Source organism: Scyliorhinus canicula, chromosome 5 (genome assembly GCF_902713615.1).
Source record: "Scyliorhinus canicula chromosome 5, sScyCan1.1, whole genome shotgun sequence".
In the NCBI taxonomy this organism is placed as follows: domain Eukaryota; kingdom Metazoa; phylum Chordata; class Chondrichthyes; order Carcharhiniformes; family Scyliorhinidae; genus Scyliorhinus; species Scyliorhinus canicula.
Genome location: NC_052150.1, coordinates 143917562 through 143933290, shown reverse-complemented (window position 1 = coordinate 143933290; position 15729 = coordinate 143917562). Strand labels below are relative to the sequence as shown.

Sequence of the window (15729 nt, the reverse complement as noted above, 5' to 3'; positions counted from 1 at the left end):
AGCCAGATGACGCAGAGGCAGGAGGGACTCGAACCATCTGAACCTCCTCCCAAGGTGAACCCCAGGGCCCTATGGGCACCGACCGGGAGGAGGGGCTGCTGAGTGCCGATGATGGCCCCCTTGGGTTCCACCCCTCAGATGAGGACTCGTCTCACAGTCAGCTGCCGGAACAGGATGGCACGGCTGTGCATGTACTGCCGACAGGTTCGCTGGCACCCTCCGTCTCCAGAGCCCCCGGAGGATGCCCGCCAGGAACATCGAAGGCCATGGGACGAGGTAAACAACTGGCTGCCTCCACCTCAAATGTGTATCCTGGGGACATAGCAGTAGAGCTAGGAAGGCTAATCACATTGAGGATCACTGAGGGCACCAGCGAAGGGGGGTAGGTTTGGGGGGAGGGGAATTATAAAACACTAAACACCCTTGACCCCAATCAGTTTGATGCTTCTGTCACTTTCTTCTGCAATGCGGCCAGACCTCAGAACCCTTGGCCCAGCTCTCCAAGGTCTCCACCTCCCCGTGACACTCACCCACCCTCCAGCTGTGGACATGTGCCCGGAGCTGTGTCCCATGCTGGGGTGTTCAGATGTTGGCTGCTGCATGTGTGATGTTCAAGCACGGTGACCAGGCATCAATGTGTGATTGGGATGCTAGGCAATGATGCCGACTTGATTCATGGCCTGCCCACCCACAGAAATCCACTAGGGTTGTATGAAGTGCTCACTTAACGACGATTCCAAATTCACTATTAGCAATAGCCTTCAGCCGCATGGTCAGAGGCCTTATGTGGGGGTTATGGATGGTCGGTGGGGTAGACAGGCAGTGGCTAGGGTTGCCTCCGGAAAGGGTACACACCATCCAGAGGTTGGCATGCTGGTGCCGTGAGCGGATGCCCCCCCAGTACCTCCCCATTCACTCTCTCCTCCCTCGCCCCCCAACCCAGCCGAGGGTTCCCAACCCCCTGCTGATCACTGGGCTGCAAGCCCAGTGCCCCGGGATTCTTTGCCTGTGAGCAAAGAATGCTACTCACCTCCTCGGCTCCCCAGAGAAGCCGTTCTGCCAGATTCACGTTTTTCAAAAGGAATACTAATCAGCGCCAGCATGACCACTTGCTGGGGTGGCCGATGGCTGATGAGAGGCATTGGATATGGGGTGACTTCCGTTAATTATATGGAAATGGGACTGATGATAAGTGGTGATAATTGGTTTCTCGCCAAGCAACGGCGAGATCCCGATTTCGCTGACAAGAGCGAACCAGTTGCTTCGCAAACTGTTTAGCTCCCGGCACAGTTCTCGTTTTCAGCCACTCCCGCTATTCACTGGCCTCGTTTCGCTCGAGTGAGTGTGCAACGAGGCCGGAGAATCACACCCTGACCCTTTGAATACATTTCAGCCGGAGATAGACAGAATCTTGAACTACAGGAGAGTGAAAAGTGATAGAGAGCTGAGGTAAAGAACAATCACGATAGACTGAATGGGCTCCTTTGTCATCACCTTTCCTTTGATTTCTATGATTAAGTCAGAAATGATCATACTGAATACATCAGCAGGCTCGAAGAGCCTTATTCCTGTTCCAAATTCTTATGCTCTTAATACTCTTAACGTCAGAGCATCATAACAGCAATGTACAGCTGCCTCCTTATTTATCTTGTGCAGTGAAATGGGTCATATAAGAGGATCTGACAAAGGCAGTGTATCATAAGCTTTAGCCAATGGAATTTAATCATACTTTGACACTGGACAACAGATGCCTTTATGAAGAGGCCAGTTTCTATTTTATAAAATTATTTAATGGATAATAAAGAGAGCAGCAAGCTATTTCATCCACGAATCCTGTAATTTTCTTTCATTAGCACAGTTAATAACTGCCAGAGGAGTAGGTTCATCATCATCGGAAATGAGTTGGCGAGTTGACTGAACTGAATTGACAAGATAAATCCATATTCTGCAAGGTATCATTAAGCAAATTACAGTATAAGTACTTTTTAAAAATGTTTTCCTTTAAAATGGATAAACACAACGGTGCCAAAGAGGCCCGGCCAACCACGCACACATGTTCTGGTCTTGCCCCAGACTTGTGGAGTACTGGACAGCCTTCTTCGAGGCTATGTCCAAAGTGGTGGGAGTGAGGGTGGAGCCATGCCCGATAGTGGCGGTCTTCGGGGTTTCAGACCAGCCAGATCTATTCCTGCGGAGGAGGGCGGACGCCCTTGCCTTTGCCTCTCTGATCGCCCGCCGTAGAATCCTGTTTGGCTGGCGGTCAGCAGCATCACCCAAAGCTGCAGACTGGCTGTCCGACCTCTCGGAATCTCTCCAAATGGAGAAAATCAAATTCGCCATCCGAGGGTCAGATGACGACTTCCACAGAACGTGGGAGCCATTCATGCAATTGTTCCGGGACCTGTTTGTGGCCAACGAACAAGAGGAAGAATAGCCGGGTGGCCAAGAATCAGGGGAAAATGGATGGGAATCGGGGGAAGGTAGCCGGGGGGGGGGGGGGGGGGAGAGCTACGGGTTCGTTATGGGGGTTTGTTCTCATGGTTTTATGCTTATTTCTTTTTCTTGTTAATTTATTGTTTTTGTATTGGAGGGGAGGGGTTACTGTTTTTCTCTGTTGTGATAAAATTTGTTGTTGAAAACTTAAATAAAAATTATTTCAAAAAAATATTTTTTTTTAAATAGAGCTAGGCACCGTAGGGGGAGGGGGGGGGGGGGGGGGGGGGGGGGGGGGGGGTAAGGGGTGTAGGGGGTGAGTGCTTCATTGGGATGGTGTGGGAAGACTGGGTCGCGTGGGGTAATGTCTATTTAATTGTTATTCTATATTCTCTTTTTATACTATGTTAATATTCACTCTAGTTAGTTTTGTTATTATTGTTATTACTGTTCTTTTATGAAAAATTCTGCAAAACCTGAATAAAAATACTTTTTTAAAAAAATGGATAAACACAGTAAAACCAAAGCCAAGAAGGTGGGATATGGCTTTCTTCCCCTGGGCAATAAGGCTTTGAATTGTATCAAAACCGGAGGCACCAGTCAGCCATTTTACAAAATTGGACCTCTTAACAAATGAGTTATGAGTTTTATTCCTGCACAGTATAATGGGAAGACTGACAATTTATTATATCTCAAGTGTGTGGAAGTAACTTTAGATTATATGCAATCTGAATAAATAATTAATAGACATAATTGATGTTACATAACAGACTTAAAAGGGAGTTAGTGGAATTTGATTTCAATTAATAAATCTGGAATTGGAAGCTTGTCTCAGTAATGGTGACCTTGAAACAATCATCGATTGTCGTAAAAACCCATCTGGTTCACTAATGGCCATTTGGGAAGGAGCTCTGTCATCCTTACCTGGTCTGCATGTGACTCAAAGCCCACAGCAATTTTGTTGACTCTTAACTGTCCTCTGAAATGGCTTAGTAAGACACACAGTTCAAGGACAATTAGGGATGGGCAGCAAATGCCATCCTTGCCAGTGGCACTCACAACCTTTGAAAAAATAAAGAAAAACACATAGTTACTTGGAATAATGGTGTTGATGAACTAAAATGCAACTGCAAAAACACATGAATGGAATGTTTTAGAGACTGGATAGTCAAATATTGCTGTTCCTCCATGTCATCTGAAAGTGGGAGAAGGTTTTTATTGCTGTCTTTCATCACTTTTGGACTCACATTTTCTTTTACTGCAAGAGGTTCAAAGATTTGAAGGGAGGCTGATAGATTTTATTATTTAATTCCCATCAGAGACAGCTCTTGTGAGCTGGAGAGCTGGTGACATACATTTTGTATATACAGCAATAGCTTTAAATCCTGACAAGAAAATGATTGTTCATACAACATTGGCATGTGGACTTAGGATTACAGATTGGATCCTTCCAATGGGGAAATGAAGCTGTCATTCACAGGCTAAAATTCAATGAATCAATACTGGTGCATGGTTCTTCGGTGTATTTTTCTTTTACCATAGTTGTGTTGAACATCCTTAATACAAAGGCTAATGCAGGACATTTGTAGCAAAGAAAGCACCAAAATTTGAAGGGGCAGTTGCAGCATCTCACAGATTTATGTCAGTGTCATTTTCATTTTGCGCTCCCCATGCCAACTTTTCTCCCCATTCACATTTGGTCCACCCAGTAATCCACTGACGAAGTGCACCAGATGTAATGCTATTATGAGTTGAGTGTGCCGAAGATGGACTCACTCATTGGAAGTAAATGTAACTTTTGTCATCATCTATATTCAATGGAACTGTAAAACCGGTCACCGATTTGATACCACAGGACAAAAAGTGTTAAAAACACATAGATTCTCCCCAAGGTGAAAAATTGATCTGTGACTGATCACTTGCCCTAACTATGGCTTATTTATGAGACTGAAAAAGGCTCTGTATTTACACTGGTGGAGGTTTGCGAATGCAGGTCTGGTGAGATAGAAGCAACAACCCGTACACAGGATCATGGCTTACAAAATCTTTCAGGCGTGCTCTACCATAACATCAGCAGACTTCCACTGAATATACACTCAACCATTGGCTAATCATTGATTTTTTGTAATGCCTTGTGGGGAAGACCATCTTTCGGCGCTGAACACGGATCTTGGCATAGGAGGTAATGGGGCCAAGGTAGAGATTTTCTATATTGAGACTGACCACTTTCCAGCCTCTCAGGAGCCCTCTGTAGCCTGTCAGCAGCTCAAGCAAGGGGCCGAAAACACATCGTAAGGCGTTACCATTACCTGTGACAGTTTTACCTTGTAATTTGAATTCAGTATCTGAATTGACAATGTCCCTTTTTACGAAGCACGTTGGGTGCTTTGCTATGGAAACATGCTCTATGTCCATAAATTCCAAAGGTCAAACGAGTTGGCTGGAACTTTCACCAGCCTTTCAGAAAATAGTGCAAGAAGTGAACGAATACAAGAATTGTCATGTGCCAAAATAAAAGAAAAGCATTGCTGTAGAAATGTTGCCAAACATACTTGAAAGGATTATTGGATATGTTGACAGCATATTAATGAGGAAAATCAAAGTGAGGTTTTGCGTTAAAAGCTTCATGCGCATTTACTTAGTGAAATGCAGTTCAATGCAAATTACTGAACTGTTTTAAAGTATACAAACACTGAAGGCATTAAATTGATTTTGATGACAATGAGGGGGGAATTATGAAGGGATGAAGAAGAACCAATTTTCTGTCCTTGTTCTTTGCCAGGTTCTGTGATAATTTTCAGACTTTAAGGGGGGAATTATGAAGGGATGAAGAAGAACCAATTTTCTGTCCTTGTTCTTTGCCAGGTTCTGTGATAATTTTCAGACTTTAAAGGTAAGAAAGAAGATAGCATGATGGGCATGTTGAAGGAGAGAGTTTCAGGCTGAAGGATCTGATATAATTCATGCAGTGGAGAGAGCGATACACTGAAGGCAAGGGGCAGCAAACCAAAGGCAAAGAGCATTGAGTTGGAGGAGGTTGTGGTAGTGGATTGGGGCAAGCTGGTAAAATTGTGTTCAAATAAGGATTTCAGTGGAAGTGAGATGAGGAAGGGATGGGACTGTAAATATTGCAAAGGTGAAAATAAGTGTGCTCGATGGACAGGATCAGCTCAGGAGCAAATAGGAAACTTAGCAATTTTATACCAATTGCAATGAAATGCCAACTTTATAGTTACTGTAACTTTAACATCAGGTTAAAGTCCAACAGATTGTTTCGAATAACTAGCTTCCGGAGCGCAGCTCCTTCCTCAGGTGAATGAAGAGGGGTTCCAGAAACACAAGTAACTTTATACTTACTTGCTTTCTTCATGGGAAAATAAGGGCTTGGTCAGTTTTTGTCAACCCCAAAGAAGGTTGAAAGATCTAATTTTCTGGGAATTTATTGGAGTTTCTTTCAGGAAGAAATTCAATTACAGCAAGAACCTCCGATCTCCGGGCACAGAGGTACACCAGAAGATGCTCTGGGGAACCCCACGGAGGTTTCAGGGACGTGTTAATGTTCATTAGTACTTAAGTTAGAATTGAGGTCTAAATTGTTTAATAAAATGCACCGATATATAAAGAGCTGTTTTATTGTGGAGAAATCATTGCTGACCACAACAAACTTAGAATTGAAGGAGTCATGACCTGCTTTCTCATTCTCATTTCAGAGTTATCATCGGAGCTTAACAGGAGATTCACATGCAAGGACTGCATGGGAATTTCCCGGGCTGTTTAAATTTCTGGTGGGCAATTACCCTGCTCTGGGAACCACCCAAAACTCCAATTTAAATGGGAGACTTTGGATGTTTCCGAGTAGAATAGTTACCCAGGAAAAGTTAGAAGGATTAAAACTATCTCTAACTTCTGGGTAACTTTGACAATGGCCCATCCTGACTCCCCACTGGAATTACTGACTACTTCTACCAACCACATCCTCCACCCCCAACCATCTAAAACCGCCTTGACACCCCATTACCCCTCCCCAACTCCCGACTAGTCTCCTGCCCACCCAACTACCTCCCCACCCTCCTGACCACCCCCTGTGCGATTTCACCCCACCTCTTTGACTACCTTTCCATCTGAGAGTAATTACGCTCCGTGGCGGCCAATGTCCTTGATGCGAACGTTATTGGCCTTTGTCTTCCATCAGCCATACGATGGGACAATACAGCTTTGATTCCAAAGGCGAGATGTCGCACGTCACCAAAAGAGGCTTGGAGGGGTTGCAATGTGTCAGTGATTTGGACAACCTTAGCTGCTGCTTCACCCTGGCAAAAGCTTCCTCCTAAGGTGCTCTCCATGCCCACTCTTGGTGCTTCTTCAGCAATGTGTGTAGAGGATCGACGATGGTCACTAAGAATGACCATAACTCTGTCACGCTTTCCGGAGTGGGGGCTTGTTTAATCGCCCGTACCTTCTCTACCGGGCGTAGTCCATCGCGATCCATGAGATATCCCGAGTATGTAACTCCCTTGGTGAGGAAAACGCACTTCCCCTCTTGAGACGGACGTCCGTCTTGGAAAACTGGCAGAGGACTTCCTTCAGGTTGCTCAGGTGCTCCCTTTCCATGGTTTCGATAACTAGCACATCATCCAATTTGGCCACCACACACAAGGAGCTGGTTTAGCACAGTGGGCTAAACAGCTGGCTTGTAAAGCAGAACAAGGCCAGCAGCACGGTTTCAATTCCCGTACCAGCCTCCCCGAACAAGCGCTGGAATGTGGTGACTAGGGGCTTTCACAGTAACTTCACTGAAGCCTACTTGTGACAATAAGCGATTTTCATTTTCATTTCATTTCATTTTCATTTTTCATTTCGATAGCCCACTCAGGATATTCTCCATAACATGCTGCAAAACTGTGCAAGCTGATAACACTCTGAACGGCGATCTCATGTATTTGTGGAGGCCCCTGCATCTATTAATCGTGATATAATGTCTGGAATCAGCATCTAGCTCCAGTCAGAGATAAGCACGTGTCATGTCAAGCTTGGAAAAGGAATGACCCCCCCCCAAGCTAACTTTGCAGAGAGGTCTTCTATCAGTGGCATTGGGTACCTGTCCATGTTGACGGTCGACTTATAATCACTGCACATGTATACTTTTTTTGTCAGATTTTAGTACTGGGACTACCGGTGCTGCCCAATCGGCAAGCAGTACCGATTGGATGATCCCAAGGCCTTCTGGTCAGCTGGATTTGCCCTCGACCTTTGCCAGAAGTGCATACCGAACCGGTGAGCCTGGAAGTACTTAGGCTGGGCCTCAGGGTCCACATATATTTTGGCCACCGTTCCCTTAATTTTTCCCAGACCTTTCTGGAAGACTTCAGGGTACTTCCCCAACACTTTGTAAAGTCCTCCGGTACTCGGCTTGAAGATCTATTGCCAGTCCAACCAGAGGTGTTGCAACCAGTCTCGGCCCAGCAGACTCGATCTGAAGCCCTTCACTATTATTAACGGTAGCCTAATGGACTGCTGCCCATAAGTCACTGGCATCATCGTTGTATACAGGTTCCACTGTATAGGTCACTAGCCTCACCTCAATGTCTCGCAAACCAAACTGTTAAACTCCAGTCCTGATTGTCTTGAAAGTCTGTCTCCCAACTACTGAATCTGAAACCCCCATGTCCAAATCCATCTCTAACAGGTGGCTGTTCACCTGGACAGTAATCCTAATGGGGGCAACCCACGGCGCAGTGATGCAATTCAATTGCACACACTCCTCATCACCAGGTTGCTCTAAGTGGAGGGTCCAGGTTCTGGGCTGACGTCTCCCTCGGGCAGGGAGACAGGTTTGCTGGCTGACCTGTGGCTTCCTATCCCTGCAATTGTGTCGGCCACAAATGCCGCATCACCTTGGATTATATTCCATTGATTCTGGGGAGGTATCACACCTGGCTGTTGCGGCCCTTGGTAAATGGACCTGGTGCCAGCGGTGTTTGGGCTAGGGCGGAGCCCCAGGAGTCCATGCCAGAAGGGGTGTTCTGTGTCAGAATGGGGTACTGTGTCCTAAGCTTTTTACCTCCATCCCATCTCATTGCCAATTTAGTAGTCACAGAGGAATCTGGAAATGAAAGAAAAAATTAATAGTTTATTCCCAAAGTAAAGTATATACAAGTAACAGTCTCAGCCGGGACTACTCTGCAGATCAGTCCCTGTCTGGGTCAGCTTTTAATGTCCTGCATTGAGTATCCCACTGATGGGCCTCTGCCCGTCATTGGAGAGGGGGGCTTGTGCTCCACGAGACTCGTGGGAAGATAAATCAAGTCGTCCCCGTGTGTCTTGTGGGGATTATAACACTATTCCATCCAATTTTCTGTCTCCCTCTCCACCTGCCTGCCCACTCCTGGTGTGGGAGATGTAAAATTCTGATCTGCATGCCTCCTTTTTCCAACATGCTGCCAGATAGGTGTATACTTCCAGGCAGGGGAGAGGCAATGACTGAACAGCGAGATCTTCGGACAATACTTTCAATCTTCATGCACAGTCAGTTGCCATCACCCTCATCATTTCTATGTTTCCGGGTGTCCATTTTAGGTATTGGTCACTCCGTGATCACAGAAACGACTTCTGATATCAGTCCTTTTGATAGTTTAAACCCATTGTGTTATACTCACAATTTAATTTATTTTATGGGATTTTCTTTTTCCATTGCAAATACTATCTTTATATGTTGCTCAACAAAGTCACCTCTGGAGTGCCTGTTATCAAGAATGTAGGATTAAACATTTTTGTTGCCTTTCTTCATAAGATCTAAAAGACTGAGGGAGCGATCTAACAACAAAATGCGTCCCGTTCTGGGCGGGATTAGTGGGGTCATTCTCGGTTGTAGTGTTCTGCTGGGGGTAAGAGATTGTCCTGCTTCTTTCTGCTTCCACTGCCTGACAGACAACGTGCCTCCAGGGAGAGAGAGAGAGATCACCTGCCTGTCTCAGCAGCATTGACTGAAGGCTTATTCAGCCACTGCCATATCTTCAGCCAGTTTCAATTCATTTCTCTTTGTATTCCCAGAAGGGAATTCAATTGCCATGTTTTGTATCAAAAGTTATCTTGCTTTCAACTCAGAAATGTTTTGACACATTTTGAGATATATATATATATCAACAGGAGATGTGTTTCTGTGTCTGTTGGGATGTAGGAAACAATCTCCATTGTCTTCAAAAGACTGTAGTCCAGCCTTTTGCATTTTCCATACTTTCCTTTCAAATATCTCAATTGAAGTGGGTCTTGACACCTCTTCAAGCTCAAAATTCCATCTTCCTTCAGACAGGTCTGTCAGTGTAAACCACATACGAATTTTCCAGAAAGTGGTCACTTTACAGTTCAGCCATCTTTTGATCAGTGTCTTCACTTGTATTTCTTTGAGGAGCACAGGTCTTCTCTAAAACGTTCAACAAACCTGTGGTTAGTTGATGAAGATGTCCATTTTTATTACTTTGATAGAGTCATCGGACTCGAAACGTTAGCTCTTTTCTGTCCCTACAGATGCTGCCAGACTTGCTGAGATTTTTCAGCATTTCCCCTTTCGTTTCAGATTCTAGCATCTGCTGTAATTTGCTTTTATCCATTTTTATTACAGTCTGCGTTGATCTTCATCTGACATAGACCTGCCCACTTACAGCCTTTGTTTGTCAAGTAATTTCAGCATTGCTTCTTCCAGTTCAACTATCCTGTGTACTTGAATATCATCTGCTTTGTTCACTTTATGTTAGGTTTTTAAGTCAAAGTTGTTTGTGTAAATTAGAAAAAGTGGTGATGCAAACACCAATTCCTGAGCCAGTCCCCCTCAGTCCCATCCCCACTTACATTTATCTCCTGCACCAAGTACTTACTGATTAATATTTTTTAGTTAATTTCACATCCGTACCTAAAATAGGCACTGAATCCCCACAGGCTTTGAGATTAACAAATATACTTTCCAATGGAACTTGCTGGAAGTTTAGGTGGCACAATTCCATTGCTTAACTGGCTTTTACTGAATTTCAGAGATTGCATCATTTGCCCAGGAAATCCTTTATCTCTCGTGATATGGCCCACCTGAATTGTGAAGCTTTTCACATTCTCAATGTGCAATTACTTTGAGATTACCAGTGTAGTATTGTGCAATTCAGGGATGATTTTGTGAATACAAGCCCCACTCCATGGTGACAGTCTAGTGCAGTATGAGGAGGTGCTGCATTGTTGAAGCTGGTATCTTCCAGATAAGCTGGGGCCACATCTGCTAGCTCAGGTTGATGTAAAAGAGCTCATGGTCACAATTCTTTGAAATGTACGAGTTTTCTTCTGTCATTTTACCAACATTCTTCCCTAAATTAATAGCAGGAAAAAAAACTGCTGATGTGGATATTCATTCATTTTCTGTTTATGGAATCAGTTTAACCACATATTATATTGACTGGACATCAAAAAAGAAAATCTGTTCGTTATATGGCCCTTTGGCTTGGCTCGAAGATGAAATTGATTTATAAATGTAAAATCTTTCTTTATATCTTCAAGTGTTTTGAACCATGCATTTTATGTACTTCAGATATATTTAGCCATACTGTCACTGTGGAATTCTCAATTTGTAGCACCAAGAAATAATGCTTGGACGCTTTTATCATTTTTCAGTTGCACACTTTAAAATATTTTTGTGTCATCTGTTTTTAAATGCACAACCATTTTTATCATCTGTGCTGTAATCTGTATAGAAGGGTCAGGATAAGTCTTTTTTTATTGAATGAATATCAACTCAAAAATGGCTCTGAACAGGCTTTGAGAAATGTTTATTTTAATTGTGCACTCCTTCGCAATGAACTCACTTTTCCATTGCAACATGAAATTTCTCTCTCACAAAGTAATCTCTGAACGGTGGTATGTTTCAGATGAGAAACAAATTTTGAATTGTTACATCTCCAATAAGTAGCTAAAGCTTCACTCCTGTGCAATTTGTGAAAGCATAGCAACAGAAGGAGGTCATTCTGCCTCTTGTTCCATTATTCAGTTAGATTTGTATCCTGACTCCATCTCCCTGCTTTTCTTCTGCAACCCTTGACACCCATGTCTGTCAAAAATCTAGCAGTCTCCATTTTAAAATGTTCAATTCATCCAGTCTCAACTGCTTTTGGGAGAGAGTTTCAATGCATCCTAGCTTCTCAATAATTACCTTGCAAACCTCCAACTAAGTATTTTCGGTGTGTCTCTTGAAACATTTGCTTCTGGCTTCGCACCTCCACATTACAGAACATGTAGAGTGCAACAAACTTGGTTCCCAAAAAGTCTAAGGTAATAAACAATGGAGTCAGATTGTGATCCAAGGGGCAGCATGGTGGCGGAGTGGTTAGCACTGCTGCCTCACTGCACTGAGGACCTGGGTTCGATCTTGGCTCCAGGTCACTGTCCATGTAGAGTTTGCACATTCTCTCTTTGTCTGCTTGGGTCTCACTCCGACAACCCAAAGGATGTGTAGGGTAGGTGAATTGGTCACTCTAAATTGCCCCTTAATTGGAAAAAAATGAATTGGATACTCCAAATTTATTTATTTTTAATTTTAAAAGATTGTGATACAAACTTTACAAAAATAATTGTTTCTTCTGGTACTAACTCAGTCAAAATCTTTCTGGTAATATAGTCAATAAAGGTTCACTATAATCATTTATTTAGTGTGTCTGCTTTGTTATATTTGCAGCTGGCAATCCATACACTTGGTGGATTGGAAGAGGAAACGAGAAGCATTATTATTGGGGAGGTTCCGGTCCCGGGATACAGAAGTGTGCTTGTGGGATTGAGCGAAATTGCACCAATCCGAAGTATTACTGCAACTGTGATGCTGATGCCAAACAGTGGTGAGTAAATTAATCATTCTCACATTTTCTGCCTCAGTTTGTGGCAATGACCTGGAAATTCACTGATGGTCGAACCCACAACTTGAAATCTGAAATTCCAAAATTGTCATATAAAATATGTGAATTAACATCTGAAATACACCCTTCCCCAGTGATTCTTTACAGAGATGCCAGAGGGCAGGACCGTACCAAGGTGGTAGGGTCCTGACCCACTACCCTCCTGCATGATTAAATGCCCATCACCAAATTTGCCATTTGGGGAGGACATTAAATTCCCCCCAAAGTTTGAGCCCAATTACCTTTGATCAGAAATGGAAAGAGTTGAAGATTTTAAGCAAGTATGGGGATTGGGAAAGCAGTGGGAAGGAGATCAATGGGGAAGATATGAGAGATTAAATGACAGAAGGGAAAGGAATGACACAAGTAAAAAAACAAAAGATGAGTCAATGGTAAATGGGAATACCAATCGTCACCAACAACTGCCACCACCAAGATAATGGGGAAAGATGTTATTATCTGAAAACCTTGAACTCCATGTTAAGTCCCTAAGGCTGCCTCAGTGAACGATGAGGTGCCATTCCTCAAGCTTCATTGGAACAGTTTAGCCAGAAAGCAGTCATCCAATCTCCTTATGCAGTCTGCATTGTAGAGGAGACTGTATCGTGAGCAGTGAATACAGTGTACTAAATTGAAAGAAATACCGATAAATCACCAATTCACTCAAATGGCATAGATGGGAAAGACAGGTGTTGAATCTCCTGTGCTCATATGAGAAGGTGAGAGGGTAACGGGAATGATTGAGGAGTGGACCACGATGGCAGGGAGGAAACTACTCTCAGAATGCTGAGAGGGGAAGATTTGTTTAGTGGTGGCATCACGCTGGAGGTGGCGAAATTGGCAGAATATGATCCATTTAATGTGACGGTTGGTGAACTGACATCAGAACAAAGTTCATGCTTCTAGGATTGGTACAGAATAAGGTATGCAATCAGAAGAGCGGGAAATTTATCAGGCAGAATTGTGAACCCTATCAACCATGATGATGAGGGGTGGGAAATTCTGTCCCTTGAAGGCACAGCTTAAAACCCATCTCTGACCAATCTTTCACCTCTCACCTTCCAACGCGTTCAGCTGTTGCATCCATCTCTTGGGCAAAGCTGTGATAAGATCCGGATGGATGAACTAAAATGCTAAATTTATAATTAACAAGCTTTCATGAAGTACAATGGGTGAGATTCTCCGACCCCCTGCCGGGTCGGAGAATCCCCAGGGTGGGGGGGGGGGGGGGGGGGGGGGGCGGGGGGACTGCGCGAATCCCGCCCCGCCACTCCGACGCCAGCTGCCATATTCTCCGGCACCGGTTTACGGGCGGGGGCAGGGTTTATGCCACGCCAGTCTGGGGCCGTTGGTAGCAGGCCCCCGGCAATTCTCCGGGCCCCGATGGGCTGAGCAGCCGTCATTTCTTGGCCAGTCCAGCCGGAGTGAAATGGACATGGTCCATCACGGCGGGACCTGGCTTGTAGGCCGGCTAGGTGTGTCCTCGGGGGGTGCAGGGGGATCCGGCCGTGGGGGGAGGCTCTGCGCATGTGCGGAACCACGCCGGCAGTTCTGCGCATGCGCCAACACGCGTCGGCCCTTCACCGCCGGTTGGCGCAGCGCCAACCTCTCCGGCACCGGCCTAGCCCCCGGAGGTGCGGAGGATTCCATGCCTTCCGGTCGGCCCAACGCCTGAGTGGTTCACGCCGCTCTTGGCGCCGATGTCGGGCCATCCCTCCAGTTGTGGGAGAATCCCACCCAATATTCTTATATCAAAAATAGAGAGTTCAGACAAAACTAATTGTTGGCAATGGGAAAGTGAATATGTGAGTGAAACAAGTAAGTATATTACATCATATTTAACCTCATATTACTTGCATGTATCAAACGTACATACAGAAAATTTTAAGCTGTAAATGATAAACAAATCCTCAGAGTAGAAATCAGAGTCTGTATTTACCTTCTTGAATGTCACCCAGCCCAGTAAAACACCAATATCACATCCATTTACAGATGTCAGTTACACCTAAACATTCACCAAATATTATTTAAAAATGCCTCAATAAAAAACAGCGAAAATCAATGCAAATAGCCAGGAATCAGTGGCTTGATAAGAGTGGGCGCGATTCAACGGACTCAAGTTAAAGTTGGCTGAATGGTGCATTTAGCGTGGTGTTTCACGGCGCCTACAGCACCTCGCTGGGTTTATTGGCCTCAGCCAGGAACTCACTGTCAAGGCCACTCTTGAAATAATTTCCTCAGCTCGCCAGTGCAAGAAGACTACTCGGTGATTGGGGCGCCATTTTTAAAGGTAGCACCAATCTTTCAACCCCCCCCCCCCCCCCGCCTCTGCGCCCCACTGCGTCTCAGAATAACCCCCACATCACCTAACGAACCTCTTCCGGGGTCCTCGAGCCTCCCTTCATCCCACCTTTTATGGGCAAGGTCTCCCAAGCCTGATCCCTAGCACAGGTAACCTGGGTACCTTGGAACTGCCAACCTGGCACTCTGGCAGTGTCCCTGCCATCCTGCCACTGCTACCCAGGCTCGCTGGTGTGGTGATCACAAGTTAACCAGATGCAACACAACTGAGCAACCACTAGAGGGAGCACGGGAGAGCCATATAAATAGATCAGGACAGGAAGTGAGGACACACTTCACTGAGGGCAGAACTTGGAGCAACACATATACAGAAGACACACTTCACAGCAGGCGGGCTGGTAAGCAGGACACACACAGCAAGCAAAGCTGGTAGTTAGCACTGGAAGGTCGTTCTAGGTCGAGCTCTGGAAACTGAACGAACTCACAATAAAGCATCTTCTCCACACTTGAGACTACGAGCTTTATTAAGACACGAGTAACAACACATGGTACCCAGGAGTGATTTCAGACGCTTATGACAGGACAACTCAGCTGCAGATACAGAAAACAAAAAAACAAAAATGGCATGGAAATCTCAACCAAGAATGGCATGGAGATCTCCTGCTGGACATTCGACTTGGGAAGACATTGCTGATGAGAGGATGTGTCTTGGATACCCACTTCACCTGGAGACGACTGGAAAAGTAAGAAGTGTCTGGGAAAGGTTTAAACAAATGTTCGATTTCGGTATCAAAGCATATGATGCAGCAGAAGCCTCAGACGAAATTAAAATAGCAATTCTCATCAAAGGAAATGAAGCTACGAAAGTTTATAATGGATTTAAATACTCAAAAGGTGAAGACAGAAACAGCTTACAAACGGTACTAAACAAATTTGAAGAGTACTGTGAGAAATTTGAACAGCAAGACATACTCAGAGTCCAAACTGCACAGAGACTGAGTGATGCAAAACTTAAAAAATCACGAAAAGAGCAAGAAATCGCGAATGAAAAGTACAGATCAAAAAGAAGAAATGA

The 15729-nt window shown here is 44.7% G+C and overlaps 1 protein-coding gene across 1 annotated transcript in view; it reads left to right on the top strand.

The window, feature by feature from the left end:
* The window catches only part of cntnap2a (contactin associated protein 2a), a 2445269-nt gene that overhangs the window by 1802701 nt on the left and 626839 nt on the right, over positions 1-15729 (top strand). Inside the window, exon 14 of the mRNA XM_038797786.1 lies at positions 12140-12296. Within this exon, the coding sequence (XP_038653714.1) occupies positions 12140-12296 (157 nt within the window). The remainder of the gene's footprint in view (positions 1-12139; positions 12297-15729) is intronic.